This window comes from Vanessa cardui, chromosome 14 (assembly GCF_905220365.1).
Source record: "Vanessa cardui chromosome 14, ilVanCard2.1, whole genome shotgun sequence".
In the NCBI taxonomy this organism is placed as follows: Eukaryota; Metazoa; Arthropoda; class Insecta; order Lepidoptera; family Nymphalidae; genus Vanessa; species Vanessa cardui.
In genome coordinates, this window is record NC_061136.1 from 11,317,200 (window position 1) to 11,339,654 (window position 22,455).

The 22,455-nt window shown below is 30.9% G+C and overlaps 1 protein-coding gene across 1 annotated transcript in view; it reads right to left on the reverse strand.

The window, feature by feature from the left end:
• Positions 1–19,678, reverse strand: part of LOC124535171 (chaoptin) — a 53,102-nt gene extending 33,424 nt beyond the window's left edge. Inside the window, exon 1 of the mRNA XM_047111269.1 lies at positions 19,342–19,678. Within this exon, the coding sequence (XP_046967225.1) occupies positions 19,342–19,422 (81 nt within the window). The 5' untranslated portion in view covers positions 19,423–19,678. The remainder of the gene's footprint in view (positions 1–19,341) is intronic.
• Between the last annotated feature and the right edge of the window lie 2,777 nt (positions 19,679–22,455).

The following is a 22,455-nucleotide window of genomic DNA, read 5'->3' on the forward strand; positions in this document are numbered from 1 at the left end:
CGTTAAGTAACTGAAGCGACCAAGCGAAACAAGAGCGATGGAGGATCTTCTGTAACGCTACACCTGAGCAATCAAGCTAAGCTAGATTGTATTTTTTTGTATGTTTCGTTTTATCACACTGGCCATACCTTCCTTAGAGACTATTTGTACTACTACTTAGAGACGATTGATTTAAGATTTGATTGTCAGGTGTTTGACATAAAAATGCCTACCTTATACTCTTCCTTAAACTTTAGGTTGCCATCATATCGAATTTCATCAAATTCAGTGCTGTGTTTTGACCGTGAAAGATTAACAAACAGACAAAGCTACATTCGCATTTATAATAATAGTATAGATTATAAATTAATGCACTTAAAAATAATATTTTTTATGCTAAAGGTTTGCGGACGAGCATATGGGCCACCTGATGATAGGTTATCGCCAGGTGGCCCATATGCTCGTCACCACCGCCCATATATATTGGCGCTGATAAAAACATTATCCATTCCTTACATCGCCAATTTGCCACCAACATTGGGACCGATGATGGTATGTCCCTTGTGACTGTGGCTACACTGGCTCACACACCCTTCAAACCTGAACACAACCATACCAATTACTGTTGTTCGGCGGTAGAACATCACACAGCCCAACCACCAAGAAATAACTTATGTTGCAAAAAAAGCCAAATAAAAACAATAGCAATTCCAACATAAGTTCCAAACAGCCTCGATAAGTAGGATAAAACAGTTCACGAAAGTAACGTATCTCAATCCAATAATTCTACAAATCAATTCAACGTACTAATGGATTCAATAAATATCTATCACTGCGTATTTTATAGGATTTGAAATCTTACGATATCTGCAAGGGATGTGGAGTTACGCTGACATTGATAAAATAAGGCTCGCCGAGGCCAGTGAGATATCTGCACTCGCACCGTGAAATAAAATACGTGTAGAATACGTAATACTGAAGGATTGCTGCAATTCTTCAGCGGAGTGTTATTTTTACGTATCATTTTAACATGGGATATTTTATAAGAATATTACATACACATACGCGCATACGAGTATACTCACACATATGTATAAACATATATCAATATTCGATGGAGCTATGTGTGAGTAAGTATTTATTTGTACCTACTATAACGTTATCAAATTATAACAGTAAAAACTGTTCCTATTTCACTTACAACTTTCGCGATGTATGTTATACATTATACATAATTATTATTAAGGTTATAATCATGATTATACTAGCACTTAATGATACTGACACTAATATGATTCGTAGCAAACTTATTGAATAGGTGTGAGCACTTTTAAAACCGAAATATTTAAAATGCATATTCTTACATCAACGTTTCAGATTCTACATTGTACTCGTTTTGTTACAACGATGACTCAATTTTATAAGCAATGGAAATCTATTTCGTCAAAACGTGAGATTTATATGTTGAGAACTTGCTTTAAAATTGTATAATTTATTTCAGAGATGTATTATATAAAGTACTACATATCGTAAGTAAGATGGCTTATTGCGAGCCGTTATTCTACCGCCAAACTGCCATACTTTATGTTATTACTAGTTGTCACCCGCGGCTTCACTCGCGTTTTAGGTTGTTGGTTGTCATGGTTAGACAAAAAAAAGTTCAAGTTGGCTTTATACCAAATTTCATCAAATTCCGTTCATTGGTTTGATCAATTAACACAATCTATTGTATTATTGAACGGTACCAGTTAACGTATGCTAACTAACCAGTATGATGGCAACGTATTGTAACTCACGTGACATAGCGTGATACGGTTATTTCTTAAATTACCAAGTATGCGGTTCGGTTTTAATTATATTTTAATATTAATAAAAATATAATCATCGATATGGAATTCAATTATCTATCATTTAATTTCTTACTAAAAAGTTAAGTTGTAAAGTTTTTTTTAATTCCTAAAATCTTTTAAAATAATATTCGTTCCGTTTGAAAGACTTTAAGTTGAAACACGTTGAGCTTGGAATAGTTATACAAATACGCTTCTCAACAGATAACATCTCGTCTTAAAACCTCCTTGGACTTGGGCTAGTTCATTCTTAACCAGCTTTTCTGTCACCTGACATAACGTCAATGCTGCTAACATTCTTGCCACTATTTCATGATCAATCTTTTTATATCAAACTCATACTCTATAACTACAGTAATACTACTTTTTAATATGGAATTGTATGTAATGCAAAATGTAAATAAATCTAATGTATTAATTATGCAATAAAAAGAAACTAAAATTTATCAATAATAAATTATGACAAAATTGAAATAAAATTGATGGCAAATATTGTATGTCTCGTTTTCAAGCTTCACATTGTATCCGTCCAACCGATCTTCTTGGAACAGGTAGTCTTTAAGTTGCTCTCTTTGAAGTGATAAACTTCTTTCAGTGACATAACAGTGTTAAGGTGAAAAGACCAATGAGAGTGTAACGATTCTATACATAACGTACAAAAAAACAGTTCTGCTTCTGCCCTTTGAACTTTAAAAAAAAATAAGAAACCCATACCACCCATTTACATATAAAATCTTATACAGTGCCACATCCCGTTTAATATGAATAAAAAAAGAACGTTTTCAAATTTACTAATAAAAAATAATTCAAATCTACTCTATATTCTCTTTGACAACCTAAAAGAAAATGATTCGAAATCGTTTGCACCGCACTTATTCGGTATTTGTTCCAAGTTTCTTCTGAATCATGAAAAAAAAATCGATGGAAATACTAGAAATTTAAATCTAAATATTCTCCATTCACATATAAGGTAGATTTTTCGCAAGGTATCGTTCTATTTGCTGAACGTAGGCTACGTCTGTAAGCCTGTTTACTCAGCCAACATTGCGCTTAGTCGCCTTTCTTATTTCTTTTCTGTTTATCTTGCGATAAATCTCTTTTGAAATATAAGGCAAACTAATTATCTGTGCTTAACAGGTTTTAAATGTAAATTTATAAGAGGCATCGTTATCGGCAAATATGTTTATTGTTTAAATATAATATATTAGCATATTAATAGAAATAAAATGATTCTTAATTTAAAGACAAGTCTGCGTTTTTAGAACTGTTGTCTCAGATTGAATTGGAAAAAACTTTTTTATTGAAAATTAGTTTTATTCTTAGTAGAATTATCGAAATGAGATTGTGAAAAATCTGTAATGATGAAATCATTATTAGAATAACCTAAAAAAAATTAAATAGACAAAACACACTCAACATATTAAACACAAACAAACACATATATATTCGAACACAATATGAAGTTTTGTAATTAATCTTATTTATTTTTAAAAAACTATGTTTATTAAGAAGAAACTGAATGCTGGTGTATAGTTCACTTCAAATGAAAATTGAGTAAAAAAGTTTTTATTATTATTGATATTGTAATTTTATCATACAATATTACTTTGTCATATGATTATGAAGACCTCAATTTATAAATTAAAATAAGTCGTTCTTATCAGATATACATATAAGCAGACGTATACAAATTGGGTACGTTCAGAAACTTTGCCAATATTGCTCCGAAAACTCCAACGAAATTTCTTGATAAGCGATTTATAATCATTTCGAAAACTCGAATCTTCGTGGGTATTAACTATAATCTTAAAATAAAATGAGCGAACAAATTCTGAAGGGTTTCCTAAAGAAATTTTCGAGGAAAATAATAGACCAATCCAATGAATAATTTCTCTTTACGATATTCGGATGAAAAATAAGCAAATGAAAATCTCGATAGGCTTCACGGATAAATGGGGTAATTTAGAATCAAAAGGTCCCATACATTAATTATACGAAGCGGATTACAAAATTATTAAGGCGTTCCCTTCTAGAGCTCATTCAGTAATAATTTGCATTCTTGAGAATACATTAAGCGATTTATTTCCGCTAAGTAAAACAATAAATATTTATGAATATTTGTGTAAGAACCTTTAAAATTGCAAATACTGCAATCTTGTCTTAAAGGAACCGTAGTACGTCGCGGATTGGTAAAATATATTATAATACTCATTTCAGTCCGCGGTTGCGTCGACAAATATTTCTACATTGTTCTTCTTCTTGTTTATTCTATTCTGATAACGTAGAGATCAGTTGAGAAGTGAAAGTATGAAAGAGTTATAAGCAAACTCTGTTTCTCATTTTCAATATTAATTAGTTTTTTAAGATTTAAAAATCCGTGAGAACGTTATAGTCTTATATTCTGTTTATTAACAACTTCAATTGTACCTTTGAAAATCTAAACAACGAGCAATAAATAAAAAAGTTATATAATGTTATAAACACATGCATTTTTATAAAGTATCTAAACCTCGATATTACAAATGACAATCACACCTTCCTTTTCCATTAAGAATGCACAAGGTCAATCATGTTTTATTCAGAAGTTCAAGTGTAATAATAAATAGTACCTTCACCTACAGATTTCTTAGAAAAATGTATTACAGTAACGTTTACTAAGAATAAATAAAAGTAATAAGGATTATTTGAGACTAAACGACTATATTATACGGCTAATTTCATAATGAGTACGTGTATACAATATCCGATGATGATTACGCTTGTGGCTATTGCTTCTTTACTTAGCTGGGTTATAACAGGAAGTTATATAACTATAACCTTCCTCAATAAACATATTATTATGTAACCTATAAATAATAATTATTCAAATTGGTCAGGCCATGCACATCGAGACTTAAGAAAAAGCCTATATTAACCAACAATGTAAAGCAAGCAAGTTCTAGCTAAGAAGAAGCAGTTTGTTCATTCATCTAAATTAATTGTAATGAATTTTTACAGTTACCTTATTTGTAATATGATTTAAGCTCCTATGATGAGATGATGCCTATTTAAATCGAGTGTATTTTCACATTCCATATTAATTAACCTTTTTTGTCATATCCATTATTTCGCAATGTGAAATATCCCGAATATGAAATATTTAAATTAAGAAAAAGTCTTTACGCTTATTATAAATTTTATCAGTCAATAAGAGAATATTAATGATTCCTTTTTACCGCCAATACCTCGCAACGAAATCTCAGTCAAGCTCAAGTATGGAGGTCAACGCCTACGTAACTCACTGTAAAAGCCTGCTCGAATAAACTTGTCCTTAATACGGACTTGTTCGTATTTGTCACACCGATACATTTTTTTATCCACATCCTTAAGTCACTTTGTACGTTATCGTGTAATACCAAAAATCGTCAATCGTTAAATGTCACTATAAGTATAGTCAATGTCACGTGTAATATTTTGGCATTTCACGATCGTGTTCCGAAATCTGTGGTGAGTTTCTAGTTTAATTCTTACAGGATAGCTATTCTGATCTATACATATATAAGATCTGTTCCTGATATTGATGAAATTATCAGTACTCATCTGGTACAATAAAAATAAAACAAGTGTCGAACTATCACGGTTCACGAGAGATAGCCGAACACGAATGATAGATAGTGACAGACAGTCAGACGATCTGACAGACGATCAGCGGAGTCTTAATAGAGGATCCCGTTTTATCCTTTTTTTACGGAGCCCAAAAATGATGCAATATAAATAATGTCACAAATTCTAAGCATCGATTGATCTATCTCGCGAACTTCTGAGCACACGGTGTGCTTAAATAGCAAACTTTAATTTACATCGTTCTTGGTAAATCTAAACATGAGAGCAACAGAAAAAAGTAAAGTAAAATATAATATAAAACAGCCATAGCTATCTCACTAGGCTAACGCCTCATCATTAAACCATATTCAAAATTCTGCCACGTATATTCCTACTAGTGGTTCCGTTAATCGGTAGTATAGTTTAATAAGCTGCACATATTCTTTTTTAGACGAGATTAAGCAGCATTAGTGTGCTGTAACAGTTCATCGCACGCACACTAAAACATTGTAAGCACTACCAGAGGCGCGTCAACGTAAGTGAAAAAATGTTTATTTATTATATATGTTCTTAACAACATAACTATCATATTGCTAATTCTTATTTATAATCAGGATGTACATGTCAATGAACATTACGTTGGAACACGCAAACTTAAGTAGAGACTGCATGCTCATTAATAACTTTGCTCAAGCGTGAACAATTGTCAGTAGTCAGCAATTGATTGATAATATTTAATAAAAAATTGTGTCTAATTTTGTAACTCTGTTAATTTCATAAATAACTGCAATAATATTTAACTGTCTCAAGTGTTTACACGATCTAATCTATACTAGTCTATACTTACATTATAAATGCGTCAAAATCACTGAACCTAATTTGATCAAATTTGATATGAAGCAAGCTAGACCTTCAAGGCATTGTGAATTATTTGACATTTAAATCAAACGAGTCGAGATGGCCCAACGCGTGCATCTTAACCGATGATTGCAACTTCAAACCCAGGCAAGCACCGCTGATTCATGTGCTTAATTTGTCTTTATAATTCATCTCGTGCTCAGCGGTGAAGGAAAACATCGTGAGGAAACCTGCATGTGACAAATTTCATAGAAATTCTGCCACATGTATATTCCACCAACCCGCATTGGAACAGCGTGGTGGAATATGTTCCAAACCTTCTCCTCAAAGGGAGAGGAGGCCTTTAGCCCAGCAGTGGGAATTTATAGGCTGTTGTTGCTGTTGTTATAAGCTAGACCTTCAAGACAAGGCATTGTTAATTATTTAACATTTAAATCAAACGACGACCCTCTAAAACGCGAGCGTAACCAAGAACTATGATTACAGTAGAGCTACATAAAATATACATACATAATAATGTGACTTAAGGCATTTATTATAAACCTTACAGATTGAAGAAAATAAATTACGTAAAATATCATAGCAAATTTAGAATTTTTAAAACGGCTGGAAAGTATTATGTACTTTCACTTATATTTGCAATTTATACTAATTAGTTCCTGAATTTTATAACTGTTTAAAACGCAATATGCGGGTTGAAATACAAGCGTAAAATATAGGTACTTATTTATTCCAAAGTTAAAAAAAAAAACAAATGAAAAACATATCATTATGGTAGATTTAATATGTTTTAAGGTATTAAGTGAGGCGTAGTTACAACAATAATCTTATTTATAAAGCTAAATTATTTTGAAACAATAATCTTTTCCCCGCGAAATTTTATCTGGTGCAACGTAATGCAAACACATTCATCCAATCCACTCATCAGACATTCTAACACCAACCAGCTTATTATATTCCACCTTTATGGATGAGTCAGCCAGTGTTACTACAAGCCCAGGGGACATAATATCTTGGTTCCCAAGGTGTTGCCAGCGTAAGAAATGATAAATATTTCTTACAGTGCATGTCTATGTCCAGTGGTGACCACTATCCATCAGGTGAAATAAAAACTTAAAAGTATATATACATACACAAAATTTAATTACTAATATACGTATAAAACGCTTTAATCTTTAATCGATCTAATTAACTCTCACCGAACAAATCATGTCGCTATTTTTTGCGAGCGTTACAAAGACGATTCAGAGATATTGTTCTAAGACGCTATTGAATAGAAAAACAAATGTTAGTAATAAAATGTGAAAATAATAACAATGCAAGACATATTTAAAACAGAAACGAACCTAGCTGTATAGATACATTCTTATTTGGAGGTCATTGCGATCAGTCAACAGTACGCGTGTGTGCGTGTCTTAGTGGGTATATCAATATAATTGACCGCATTTTTGTGACCGCATTTCATTTCATCTTGCACTCTAATTACCTTAACCTTTTTCATCTACACATGTAATAAAATTGGTGTGTCTGTTTGTAATATTAAAATAATCGCTTTTCACTAAATGAATATACGTATGTATGTGTATGTACATATACCAGAATACAATTTTTTTGTTTTTTGTCTGTCCGTCTATTTAATCCGGCTAATCTCCGTAAAGGCTAGACCGATTTTGATGGGACTTTCACTGGCAGATAACTAATGTAATAAGGAGTAACTTAGACTACAACAATAAATTTTTTGTTACATTCAAACGCCCACGAAGTCGCGGCCACAGCTAGTTGTATAATACACTAACGGCACGCCCCGGCTTCGCCCGGGTGGACAAAGGCTTTTTAATATAGTTTTTTTACCTTTTCGTTATAAATTTCGTTGCTTTTTTCCACCATTTTTAATGATTGTCGTCACAATTGTCAATGTCGTTCTATTTCAACTTATTTTCACAAAACCTTAATAAATTATATACCTAAACGTTCCTTATGATTCTCTCTGTATATTAACGAAAACCGCATGAAAATCCGTTCTGTAGTTTGAAGTTTATCGCGAACACACAGACAGTCAGACACGCCATGGGACTTTGTTTTATAATACGTAGTCATGGCAACGAAGTTTTCACGCCACTATCACACAACGGGTAGATAGCGGCGGTGGGGAGTGGGGACTGCGGACCGAGAAAGCGACATGCCGTTTGCCGTAACGACTTACGAGTCTTACCTTAAAACATTACTAACGGTGTGCTTGTTTAACACCAAAAATTAGAACCAAAAAGAACCAATAACATGGAGTATACGTCAGTGAGCGTGGAGGAAGTAAACCTCTTTTCTCTCTTTCTCTCAAATTATAAACAAACATTCTATTTTTAAAAAAAGATTTGACCAACATCATGTTCCTTCCTTTCCGACAAATGTGTTTCAACATTAACCAGAAAAATAAAAACAAACAAACATAAGCGCGGACGTATCCCCGTGACAAATAATACGACATTTTCCTCTCAACTTCACAAAAAGCTTCGGTACTTAGCGAGATTGTTTTGTTTATCTTCAGAGCTCTTAATTTGATGAGGGAAATATGAAAATAACGTTACGATGTGTTGTCTCGAAAAATATTACGTGTATGTTAGTAATGACAATAATATGATATATCAAAACGGACATATGTTTTAACGTATTCCTTTATATATTTATTTCCTAGTGTGACTTTTCTCATATATTAACTTATTGCAATGCTATATTCAAAAGGATATTATATTAATGATTTTTTTTTTTATAATATCAGTAGGTGGAAGAGTAACCATTGGGCCACCTGATGATAAGTGGTCACAGCCATAGTGCTGTAATACATCATCAATGTACTACCAAACTTAAGAACTAAAATGTTATGTCCCTTGTTCTTATAGTTACACTGGCTCACTCATCCTTCAAACCAAAATACTACAATACTGGTTTGGCGATAGAAGATCTGGTGAGTGGGTGGTACCTACCTAGATGGGCTAGCTTTATAATAATGAATATTTTTGAATATTTGCTTGCATGTGTATTTTAATGCTCAAACCCATTAATTCTTAAAATATTTTGAAATAAGCTAATGCTGAGTCATAAACTCTATGAGATCATTGTAAAAGCATATTTGGTAATAAGATATTTACGACAGATGCATAAATTATAATTCGATATAACTTATTCAATTTAGTCATAACAACAACTTGTATATTAGTCAAATTATGTTGATGTTCTATATACAGAACCACACATGTATAAAAGTATCTTCCAAAATACTTTAACTCGTATCTTAATGAATGAAACAAATAATTGAAATCACTCGAGGAACGCTAAATTCATTTAATTTCAAAACTTGTAACTTACAATTCCGTGCTCAGTAACTTAGAAGTCGTAAGCCAAGCTAACTTAAGTCTAAGCTAACAGGTGCTCCAGGCTTATTTATAATTTTAACGCTCGTCATATAAACAGGAAACTTTATATATATGTAAGTTTATATATTCACTTACAATATTATTCAAATCTTTTTAGCAGTAGACATAAATAATATATATTTTTTTATATTATTTGTATTTGATAAATGAAAATGTATGTAAAGTAAGTAAAGTAACATCCTGTAAATATCCCACTGCTGGGATAAGGCTTCCTCTTCCATTGATTTGATTTGACACATGCAGGTTTCCTCACGATGTTTTCCTTCAACGCCGAGCACGAGATGAATTATAAACAGAAATTAAGCACATATACATATCTAGCGTTGCTTGCCTGGGTTAGAACCCGCAATCATCGGTTAAGATGCACGCATTCTAACCACTGGGCCATCTCAGCTCAATGAAAATGTAAGTGTTTCCAAATATAAAATTTAATAAGTGTTTCTTATTTGGAACAATTATTATCGATTGTATAACTTCAATTTACTTCTTTTTGATACTCATCAAAAGAAGAGGTGGCCTTAAACCAGCGGGAAATTTACAGGCTGTACATGTTCTTCGTAATATTTATATACATAAAATCATACACGCTATAAAGGTCTCTCTTATTACCTTTTTTAATTCCGTTTTTAATCAAATATTTTTTTTATAGTTTAAGATGCTTCACATCCCGTTGCCAATCGTTGATTACGTGGGTAATTAAAAGGTTATTGACCGATCTCTAACGGTTGTCATGTAGTATTGTACCATAAACGATTAGAATCCTGAGGCGATCTGTATACATACCGGTATAACTAGACATTTAAAAAACCTGTCTGTTTTTATTTATATTCTTTCAATCTTCTAAAGAAAATAAGAAATATTATATAAGCAGAACAGATTTCTTCATCTTAGTTTCAAATTTATGCAATTTAGTTATGCAAATCGAGTTTTTAATCAATTTTGTTTTTCTTTTAGCATTGACGACGTAAAAACCTACACCACTAGCTGTAGATGTTTTAAAAAATAAGAATTGTATTGTAATGAATGTTTAATTTATAAAAAAAAATGTGTTTTTTTGTATAAAACGGAACCAAAGATAAGAAGGAGAACATAATTTCAATAATTTGACCTCTAATACAAAAATATAAATGTAGTGTATGTTTATTATTATTATTAAATAATTCCAATCTAAGCTGATTTAACGCTTGTACTTGTTAAAAAATTGCCAGTGTAATGAAAGGTGATTGTGTGGTAAGCATATAAAAATTATGAGTAAATAGCAGATTAGGTCATCAAGATATTTATGCCATGATTCCATTACATTATCTCAATACCGAAATCCCGTGCAATGGATAAGATATCTGCCAATCCGTAGGCCGCTAGCTGCCACTTAGTAACGTCACTCGTAAGCGTACGGCTTAACACGCACTAAGTACTAAATGTCAGTTAGATAATTCACTTATATACCATAGACTAATTCAAACTGTCAGTTGTATAATTATGAATAGTTTTATTTATAACGAAATCTCAGACACTATAGCACCTACAAACTTAATATTCGGTAGGTAGGTTTCTTATCGGGTGCAGACATCCGCTATGAACGATTTTACGATAATCCACCTCTAGGGGGGTGAAACGGGGAAAATTTGTTTTTTAATAAACAGCTGCAGGATCAGCTAGACAAATATATATGAGTCGAGTCGACTCTATTGCTTACCCAGAACACATAACAAAAGTTTCATTATTATGAGATAAATAATAGGAATGCAAAAAGGATTAACATATTCAATTTTATGTATCACAAGATACAACCCTGTAGGGTCTAGCGCAGTTAAGATTGAAGGTCAACCTTACGAAATAATTATCTTTTTTTGACTTATTGGCATTATTGTATGTACGCAGAACACATTACAAAAGTTTCATCGTAATCGCATGACCAGTTTAGGATCGCGTGGAGGAAAAACAAGATACTTTTTTATGTATTAAGTAGCAAATTATGTAAAACAATTATTCTTTTTTTTATTTTGAAATCCTTGCAGCTGAATTAAGGTCACAATATTTTAAAGTCTCATAAACGAGTGTGTCATAACATTGTTTAGTTCATATGATCTTCAATGCGCTCAGCGTGATACTTATTATTCACGCGGTATCTCCTGCGGTTGGGTAATCGTACACTTGAACTCTGCGGCATATGAATGACATTTCCAAGCATTTATTTACAGTTATTATATACTTGTATTACTAAAAAAATTCTTCTTTATGCTTGCCATTAAATTGACATAATCTAATTGTATGCTAATTTAATATTAACGCACATAACTAACATATATCATTATATTTGATAATTTTCAAACGTAATCAGGAATTATTTTTAAAAGATAACATTAAACATTTACAAATGTAAAATATATGTTATTATTTATATACCTATATTTTATTATTATATATTATATGAAGAAAATATTTTTCGGGTAACTTTTATCGCGTATATATCAAGTTGTATTTTATTCTATTCTAATTATTCAAATGAAAAGTTTAAATTATATTTGAGTTTTGATAGCCATCGTATACTTAAACTTCACGGTTGCACCTGTCATAATTACGAGCTTACTGTCCCAAGTTAGGAAATAAACGTGAGTACTTTTATTTTATTACTGTGCCCGCTATACATGTAATAGACTTACCCCAGTTAATATTATATTAAGAACGGCCATAATGTAACCTCCCAGTTCTTTTGAAGAAGTGTTTTCAGTTTAACAAATAAAAATAGACATGTCATTATTATCGAAATTTTGGAAGTAAAATTAAAGTTAAACTAAGTAGTTAAGTGTCATAGTGTTTTATTATAGACTCTTAGTAATGCACAATATTATTGTTATTTATTAGAAAATTATAGGAAATCTTCGATCGAAATAGGCTTCACAACATTTCACGAGCGAGACTCGAAGTGAGTTCTTACAGAATAACACGGCCATAGAGATAAACGATAACAAATAAATATGAAAATCATGTTCAAAGATTTCGATGTGAAAGTGTTAGTTTAAAGGTCAGCTTGAAAATAAATAGCGGAAAAGACTATAAAAGTACTTATGTAAAGACTCAATCTGTCATCTTAACAAGATTTTTTTATTACATTTTCATGTCGAAATGACAATATAATTACGTGTACTCATTCTGATGTGTATCTCATATTGTCACACTCAAAGAGCTTAAGCGTCGATAAGATCGGTTCGTGTGAAAAAATATTACAAACAACGTACTTTCATCTCAATAGTAAAGAAAAATGTATGTTACTTTGTAATATACGGCTAAATTTAGTGATTAGTTTTTGGTGAGCGCCTCATTGTCGGGGACGAATCATTTATTCAATACTAACTGTGCCCGCAACCTTGTACACGTTTGAATTTAACAAAAAAAATATTGTAGCCTAAGTTACTCCCTATTATATCAGTTATCTGCCAGTAAAAGTCCCGTCAAAATCGGTCCAGCCGTTCCAGAGATTAGCCGAAACAAACAGACAGACAGACAGGTAGACCGACAAAAATTGTAAAAATGTTATTTTGTTACATATATGTACCGGTATAGATACGTATGCATTGAGTAAAAAACGGCTATTTTAATATTACAGACACTCCAATTTTATTATATTTATAGATAACCAACATATTCAATGTATCAATATTGTCATTTGTAATGTCATCCTAACCGCATAATATTATTTTAGAACTACACATGTTTTAATTGCTCTACGTATGGTAAATAAGTCGAATTTAGTTCAATCAATCATTCAAATTTATGCAAGGTTTCCCAAATAAGAAAATAATTGGCAGAAGAAAGTTAGCGGTTATTGTTGTTCTTTTTGCGTACGTTTATATCTTTTAATTCATATATATTTCATACAGACTTATTAGTTTAGAAAACGAAATATTATAAAAATGTTGCAATTAATGCCTGAAGACATTCTTACCAGTCAACCTTTGGGCTATTCCAAAATACATGATGATGGATGGGACCTACCATTTTTTTAAAATATAACTCAAATAAACGATCACTCATAAAAATAAAATAATTGATATTTGTGAAATAAATTTACGTGCCGCTAAACCCTTTATTTAAATAAGTAAGTGACTGTATTAACAAACATAAAATCATAGAAGCTGCTATTACGACAGAAAGTTCTAATATAAATCATAAACTCTCAAAAAAAATCCAGTGTGGAAAATTCCAGTATTTTGTAAATTTTCGTTCAAATAAGTCTTCAATCCACGAAAACGTCGTTAAATCTGATTTAACCATTATGCATCTCAAAAAGGGCAGACGTTAGAGAATCGAAGGAACTACGCACGGATGTAACTTTGCAAGTACAAAGATTTTATGAATTAGAATGTATTCACTATATTGTATATTCATATATTTAACTATATTAATATCATAAAGCGAAAGAGTTCGTGTAGTTTGAAGAAGATAATCTCAGGGCCTATCAGAACAATTTGAAACTTTTTGTGTTTGATAGCCCGTTTGTTGATCAGCCATAAAGCTAAGACCCACGTAGAGCCTCGTTTAATATGTATCGTACGTTTAGTATGTCTAACACCTATTATCTAAACAATATTTAAATAAAGTTAAATAATATTCGCGCTCTAATGAGAAACGTAACTTTTAATTAATATCAAAATTTCATCAATTACTAATATATTCAGCTTCTTCTATTACATTTAAATTAACATGTTTTCTTTTACATGCCGTTTATAAACATTCAAATTAAATATATTCTAAGCACTTTCTCTGTTATAATTGACTAATAAAATATAAAACAAAACGCAGAATACCTAAAGAGTTACGTCTTAAATAAGTAACTCACTCTTCTCTTCTGATGCAAATATAAAATTTTAATAACATCACTAAAATTTACTTTCCGTTTTAAAATTAATAAGTTACACATTAGGTTGAATTTTATTGTGATTTTATAATTATATTCATTTTATTATAATAAAATTTGAAGTTTTAAATTCATTTTATGATTCATACAATTGAATATATTAAGCCCTATATAATTGAATATGGTGTGTTTTAATTGAGCCTGACTTACTGATTTTTTTAACTACATTCTCAATAGCTTCTGTACGAGTAATCATAGTTAGATTATGAATAGAGTCAGGCTATCTGAACATATTCAGTCTGAAACGTAACTTCGTATAAGGCTTAACTAACTGTAACATGCAAATTTAACTTCAATTTACATATGTACCTACTTGTGTAGCACGCTTTATTTACTATATATAAATTAAACGTAAACTAACTATACCGTGGATAAGTGGATGGCAATCAAACTTGTGAAGGGTTATAGTTGGAGTAAATATTGTATCAATTTCTATTGACTACTGAGACCGCTATATACGTTCACAATTTCGATTCTGTGCAGAGTAAAAAATGTAATTAAAAATGTTGTAGTTTTACGTTAAGGATATTTATATAATTGTCCTGAAAAACAAAGGACAAATTAATATACTTAATAAATATGCATTCTACACACTGATATACAATAAATTGAAGAAGAAATGCGTTAATTGGCAACAGAACTAGAATCGACGTAACTAAATTTATATTTGTGCTAAGACTACTTTTACGTATCATATACAATAAATTAAAGAGGCCATATTTTAAGTAGCAACAGACCTAGAAAAGACATAACTAAAATTATATTTGTGCTAAAACTATAGTTATAGACTATAGTTCACTGTAGATATTTTCCATATTATATGATGCTTTTCTAAGAATAAAAACATATCAAATTAATGAATCAACATATAATTTGCATACGAACATAAAACTAATTCATCTAGAAATCAGTTATACAAACGGTGGCGAATAGTTTGGCGTACGCGTCGAAGTCATGCTCTCATAAGTTGGAAAATGAACTAATTATATTTGTATCCCGGTTTAACCACGAGGAATTTGACGTATTTTATATTGTTTTAATTTCTAAGTAATATTACATACTTAAAATCTAGTTTAATGAAAGAGCATAAGCCACAAAAAATAAAGAAGAAATATGTTTTAAAACAAGTTTGTATTTAACCCACATCAATAAAATGTACGATTTTATAAATTGCTTGCAAAATGTCATCAGTAACGAATAAACTGTGATCAAACTCTTGGTGGTAGGGCTTTGTGCCCGCCTGGGTAGTTACCACCGTCCGCCAACCTATTACATAAAAAAAATCAACATAACAACTCTTTCGATTGACTGAAAAGATTTTAAAGTTCAACCACAACATATGACCCCACCCTGTGAAAATATTTAAAAATATTCAAATACATTGCAGACAAATAGAAAGATTTTACGAAATTCTATTTACACTCGCCATTAAACATAAAACCAACGAGAAGAAACGGCATATCGATTTAGAAATCAGCAAACATCAGATGTGCATGTTTTAAGGAAAGTCGGTTTGTAATAACACTATTAAATTACATTTACTTAAGGTGTCAACGGATTTATATTACTAGCTTTCGTCTCGCCAAGGGAACTTATAACATTACACTTTTACTCACTTTCAAGTGAAAATACGTGTGACAATGTACATGTTAACTAACTTTAGTTACGCTGTTAAATAAAAATAGGTTTAACTGACGTTTGAATAGACTGGCATTATCTTCATAGCTCTGTGGTAGGAGTTTCGCCATTCCACCTTTGTAAATGTTTACTTCGTATACGTAAACAGTATTATACTTTACTTTCTGTACTGAAATAATATTGGACAGTCATTTTAAAACACAAAAAGGTTAAGGTTTTTAGGTATATATTTTTTTAATTATATTTACAGCGTTTTTTTTTAAATGCCACTTAATCATTAAAACAAAATCGAAAAAATGTTGAGTTGATACAATTTATCCATAAATTTTAAATAAAGCAATTTTAGAGTCGCTTTCATATTTATTTTTTAAAAGCTTTTTAATATGATTATTTTGTGATACAAAAATATTAAACTCTATATTTAATTTAACACATTGATTTAAGGTACGTATTACTACTATTCTAACACAATTTTTAATAATCTTGTTAATTAAATTATTGTCAAAACAGTAGAGTCATAAATAAGTATAATACTTAAGGTCTTATTATCATTGATTGCTATGACAAATGATCAAAAGATTAATTATTCAATATTGAATTACCGAAACTATAAATTAAAAATTTTAATATGACGTATACAAACAATATTTTACCTAGTAACAGAATATAACAATTCATTTTTATTCGATATTTATCGTTTCACAGTTTGTTTTTAAAAGAAAGTGGTCATTTCTTGTAAATATTGACGTAACAACGTGGTAAGTTATCTAAGAAATAGATTGAGTCGTGTTATAATAACTTCTTAAAGAATAATATCAATTCTTCACAGTTCTTTTAACTTTATTTTTGAAGTTATTGAGTAACATCGAAGGATTTTTTTTTTGTTTTACGATTAAATTCGAAGTTTTTCGAATAAATAATTTTAAACGTAAAAGAAATCAGAATATAAAAGTTAACATTACCTAGTTGGTAAAAATCCTAATTAACCTGATATATTTTGAATGTATTTCCTTTTTTTAATTAAAAAATATACTTAGTATACAGTATACTTTTAATAGACAATGGCTTTAGTATATTATAATTATATATATTATTATATATAATAGAATGTATTCTATAGTCTTTTTATTTGTAATATAAATATTTTAAAATAGAAGATAATTTATGCCATGAAGATTTCCAATGCATTTCAATACGAAGATCTTCTTATTCCCCTTTCTATTTGTTGAGCAGTAACTGGTACTATGTGCTGTTTCCTTAATACTCAGTAGGCCACGTTCAAATAGCTGTGATGCAATTTGTAAATGGCTTGGTACAGTTTCATGTCGATTTAACTTTGATATTTTGAAGCATTTTAATGAGCTTTATATGTTTTGAATGCATTTATATTACAATACGATTTCTGTTTAAATGTATTGTTTACTAAGTTCTTTGCAATATTAATTAATCTTACATCATTATTAGATTGCTTTATTGTTTGAAATTAAATTTTAAAGCTTTTGTTTGAAGTGCGATTTATAAATTCACTTTTTTAAGATAGGTTGCTACCTTGTTATGCCTTAGTCCTCCAAGTAACTATGAACTTAAGGTACTGAAAATGTACATCGTGTTCGATGTATGCTTATCTTGATACAATAACATTATTTATATAGAAGAAATTTACATTTCGTGGAGCTTACATAAATTTTCAAATACCTAAGACTACCCCTTGAGACGCTACTCTCAATGTACTTTTATAGAGTTCCATACTTGACCGAAAGTAAAAAAACCTGCGTGAGAATTTTCTAGTTCAAATAATATTCAACGAAGATAAAATTCTTGCTCATTCATACGTAGCTAACCTTCAATTGGATTAGAAATAAGGCGTCAATATATTGTCTTATAAATTTCTGAATCATTTATTCTTGTTAACTTTTCTTATTTAGAATTCCGTAGCCGATGGCAGAAAACGGAACCCTTATTGATTCTTTATGTCTGTCCGTATGTTACAGCCACTTTTCTCCGAAACTGTTGACAGTTATTCCTTTTTTATAGCTGTTCCAGGTTTTAATTATAAATGTATGAATACTTTACGTAGTTAAATAGGATTTCTTCATACGTGTATATTTGCAGGTCTGACTGCTACCGTTTAAATTTTTTAATGAAACGTAAAAAAACTGGAGTAAGTACAACAGGTTCCCGTACATGCTACCTCAGTTCCAATGGTTGGAGACGCATAATCCGAATAAGGAATGTTTGCTATTCCTTGCATTATCTATATGCAAACATTGTATGATAGATAAATTCACACATATATTATTTACAAAATAAAACCAAAACATTCACAAAATATAAATCATTTCATAAATTTCTCGTGTGTGTTTATAATCAAATGTAAATTGAAATAAAATTTTAATTTAATAATACATACGTTATAAAGAAATAAACTTGTATAACAGGAAATCACCAAATTGCAGCAAGCATTGCAGTTCATCATATTTGAATACCAAATAAAATATGAAATAGAACGAATAGCTTGTAATCTGATCATACAAATTTAATTGCTTATTTTCAAGGCCCATAATTGATAGCCGGTCTATTACCAACTCACTAAGTAATAACGTAACGTTGTAACAACGTTGCTATATAAAAGCTGTAAAGCACAAGTAACGTCAAAAGCTGGAAACTTGACTTGATGCGTATTGACAATGTTATTGACTAGAGTAGGACGACTTTGCTCAAGCTTTCCTCTTAATGTTAAACAATTGTTTATTCTCGATCTCCAACGTACATAATACACAGATATAATATCAATAAATATACTTTACTTGTATAGTCTAATCAAAGTTATTTAAACGAGACGCTGATACTGTTCTGTAGTGCATAGTGCTAAGAAAGCAAATACCCTTTTAAAATAATTACAATTTGATAAAGTAATTATTTATACTTCAGAATAAGTACTTGAACTTTGTTTGCTCTTACGAAACAACTTATATTTTAATTCGTTTAACCAAACTAAAACAGTCGCAGTTTGCAAAACAAAATTTGCCCGTCTTTAACATTTATTCATATTGATAAAAGCGCGCTTAAAATGTAAAATGTTTTAACTTGCCTTTGACGCAACGAACATCCGACTTGCAAAGCTTTTGGTATCCACAAACACTTCGTCGAAGCACTTAAGCCACTCCGTCATACGAACTCGAAAGAAAAATCCACAACATTTCACATATCACAAATAATTTCACAAATACAAGGTATCCATATGAATCTCGTATTTGTTTCAGAGGCACTATTTACGTTCGTTTATGCCACTTGTATGGAAGCTTTCGTTTAAAAATAAGTTATTGGAATGTAGATGCGCGAGCGCAGTCGAGCGTGTGAGGGCAGAGACCCAAGTTTGTGAGCAGTCCGCCGCTTGCGCCTGCCGCGACGTGAGTACCGTTGTTTTGAGAGTGGGAGCGAGGTCGAGATACATCTAGGCTTTGGTATTTTTAACTTCATTACTTTTCGATGTCATGAGTGTTTTGATTGCACATGTCGGCACGTTTAAGGCGTTAATGAAATTTCAATACCGTAACGAGACATTCCTTAAATACGTTGATTGAGACATATTAGTAAAGCTTAGACCAATAGTGTTATTATTTAACACAAAATCATAAGTTGTTCAGGGTTAAACTTATTAAAAAACACTAAGAATAAAGATCTCTTTTAAGAATTCCCAATACTTTTTAATTTTTAATTTTATCTATATCGTATAATATTTCATAATAGTGTATGCTATTTATACATTGAAATGTACTGAACTATTTATAACATAATAATGACTAAGCTACTTACTACCTAGAACTAAATGAGTCACATTATTATCTTTTAAATGAGTTATTTAATTTCTGTAGTGGGTAAAGCTTATCAACATTGGCCTATATTTATTATTACACGAACTACCATTATACCTTCGAACCCTAAGACAAATTATAATTATCACTGCGCTAGAAAGTATGTACTTCAAATATCATTATTACTTACTGTACTACGTATTAAAGTATTATAAGCATTAGTTGCGCATAAGCAATGCATATAAAAGATTTCAACGCGTACACACAGTTTTCTATTGAATAAAAAAATGTTTTAAACATTAAGATTCCATGTTCTTTCATCGTGAATATTGTTTATGCAGACGTCTTGTAATCATTTGTACGTCCATTTTACATTCTCAGAAAATCGAATACATATAACATCGTAATCTCATCACTTTCGTTTGAAAATATTAAATAAAAATTTCTTTCAAGCTACATATCGTTCCATTCTCAATATTATAGAATCAAATATTAGAAAATTAATTATAATCAGAGAAAAAATATACTCTTAATTGTATTTTATTGAAACTCGTGATGCAATAATTGATGTTAAATTTCAAACATTATTACGACAGGACTATAATACGCACGACATACAACAGGAAGAACATACATAGAACATATTTTCTTTAACATTCGCTACTTAATATTTATTATTTAAACAATAAAACTGTGATTATGCTGTGTCTCAGCTCTAGAGATGGCCCAGTGGTCCGAACGCGTAACCGATGATTGCGGGTTCAAACCCAGACAAGCACCACTATGTAATTATATGTGCTTAATTTGTGTTTATAATTCATCTCGTGATTAGTGGTAAAGGAAAACATCGTGATGAAACCTGCATGTGTCTAATTTCATCGAAACCGCCACATGTGTATTCTACCAACCCGCATTGGAACAGCGTGGTGAAATACCTTCCAAACCCTCTCCTTAATGTAAGAGGAGGCCTTATCCCGGCAGTGGGAAATTTACAGGCTGTTACTTTTTATTTTTATGTTGTGTACAAGACAAAAAATGTTGTTAAAGGTTAAATAAGAGTTAAATTATAACCGACACGGAAGCCAACTGAATTACGAAAATAAGCTATCTAGGCTCTAGATCTTTTGTCTTCGCACAGATCTCGCAGAAAATAACGGCTGTGTAAATTAAAAATGTTAATAATAACTTTAAGCAACATTCCTTGATAGAGCTATATGAAATTGCCTTGAATCTTGATTGTAATGTAAAATTATAATATTAGTGTGTTATATAAATGTATGTTACATGTAAATTCATCAGGAAATAAATAAATACTTTTGCTTTAATCTTTAATTGTTTAATTTAATTACTAATCGCTTTATAGACTTATTAGAATATTAAAAAGGGTTCAAAAACAGAAATTGTGATTATTATTTTTAGTTGATTTTTTTTTAAATAGAGTCGAGTAAAATATGTATTCTCAAATTAATTTTAAAGTCATATATTTTTTATATAAAATATATAACTGCGTCACACGAAGTAACAATTACTTACAGTACCTATGAAACCGATATTACCTTTCGCGCTGGTATGTGCAAGGAGAAGTTATTTTCAATGATGAATTATACTTTCGTATTTGTCGTCTCTCTCACACCGGTGACGAACCGAAAGAGACGCCATTACTAAAGATATTCATGTAAATTCCTTCAACCGCTTAATAGTCCACGGACAAGGGACCAGTCGTGAGAAAATACTTCCAAGCATTCATCCATGCGAAAACGTAATAATTAGTTATTAAGCTGAGTCAATACTAAAAGTCTATGGCACGCCTTGAATTTTTATATGATGTCAGTAGCTATTAAAACTTGTTTGCTTGAGGTTATCAACCTATCTTTCAAGGATAATTATCATAAATTATATAACTTTTTTAAAACATAATTTTATGCCTGATTGATACACTTTCCAAGAAAATATCTTCTCGGAGAATATATCATAAACCAAATAGATAAAAAAACAGAATAATTAATTATTTATTGAAAAGAGTTAACAGAATATGAATATTTCATAAAAACAAATTATACTGTATGTCGGACAATATCGGACAACATCAAATACAGTACTCTGATCCCAATGTAAGTAGCTAAAGCACTTGTGTTATGGGAAATCAGAAGTAACGACGGTACCACAAACACCCAGACCCAAGACAACATAGAAAATTAATGAATTTTCAACATCGACTCGGCCGGGAATCGAACCCGGGACCTCGGAGTGGCGTACCCATGAAAACATGTATACCGTATACCTATTACTAGAGTATGACACTCATGCGCAAGTGATCCCATGATGCTTCCTAAGATAAAGTGGGTATTGCTGGCTTTTAGGTAGGTAATCCTTTACCTTGAACGCCCCGG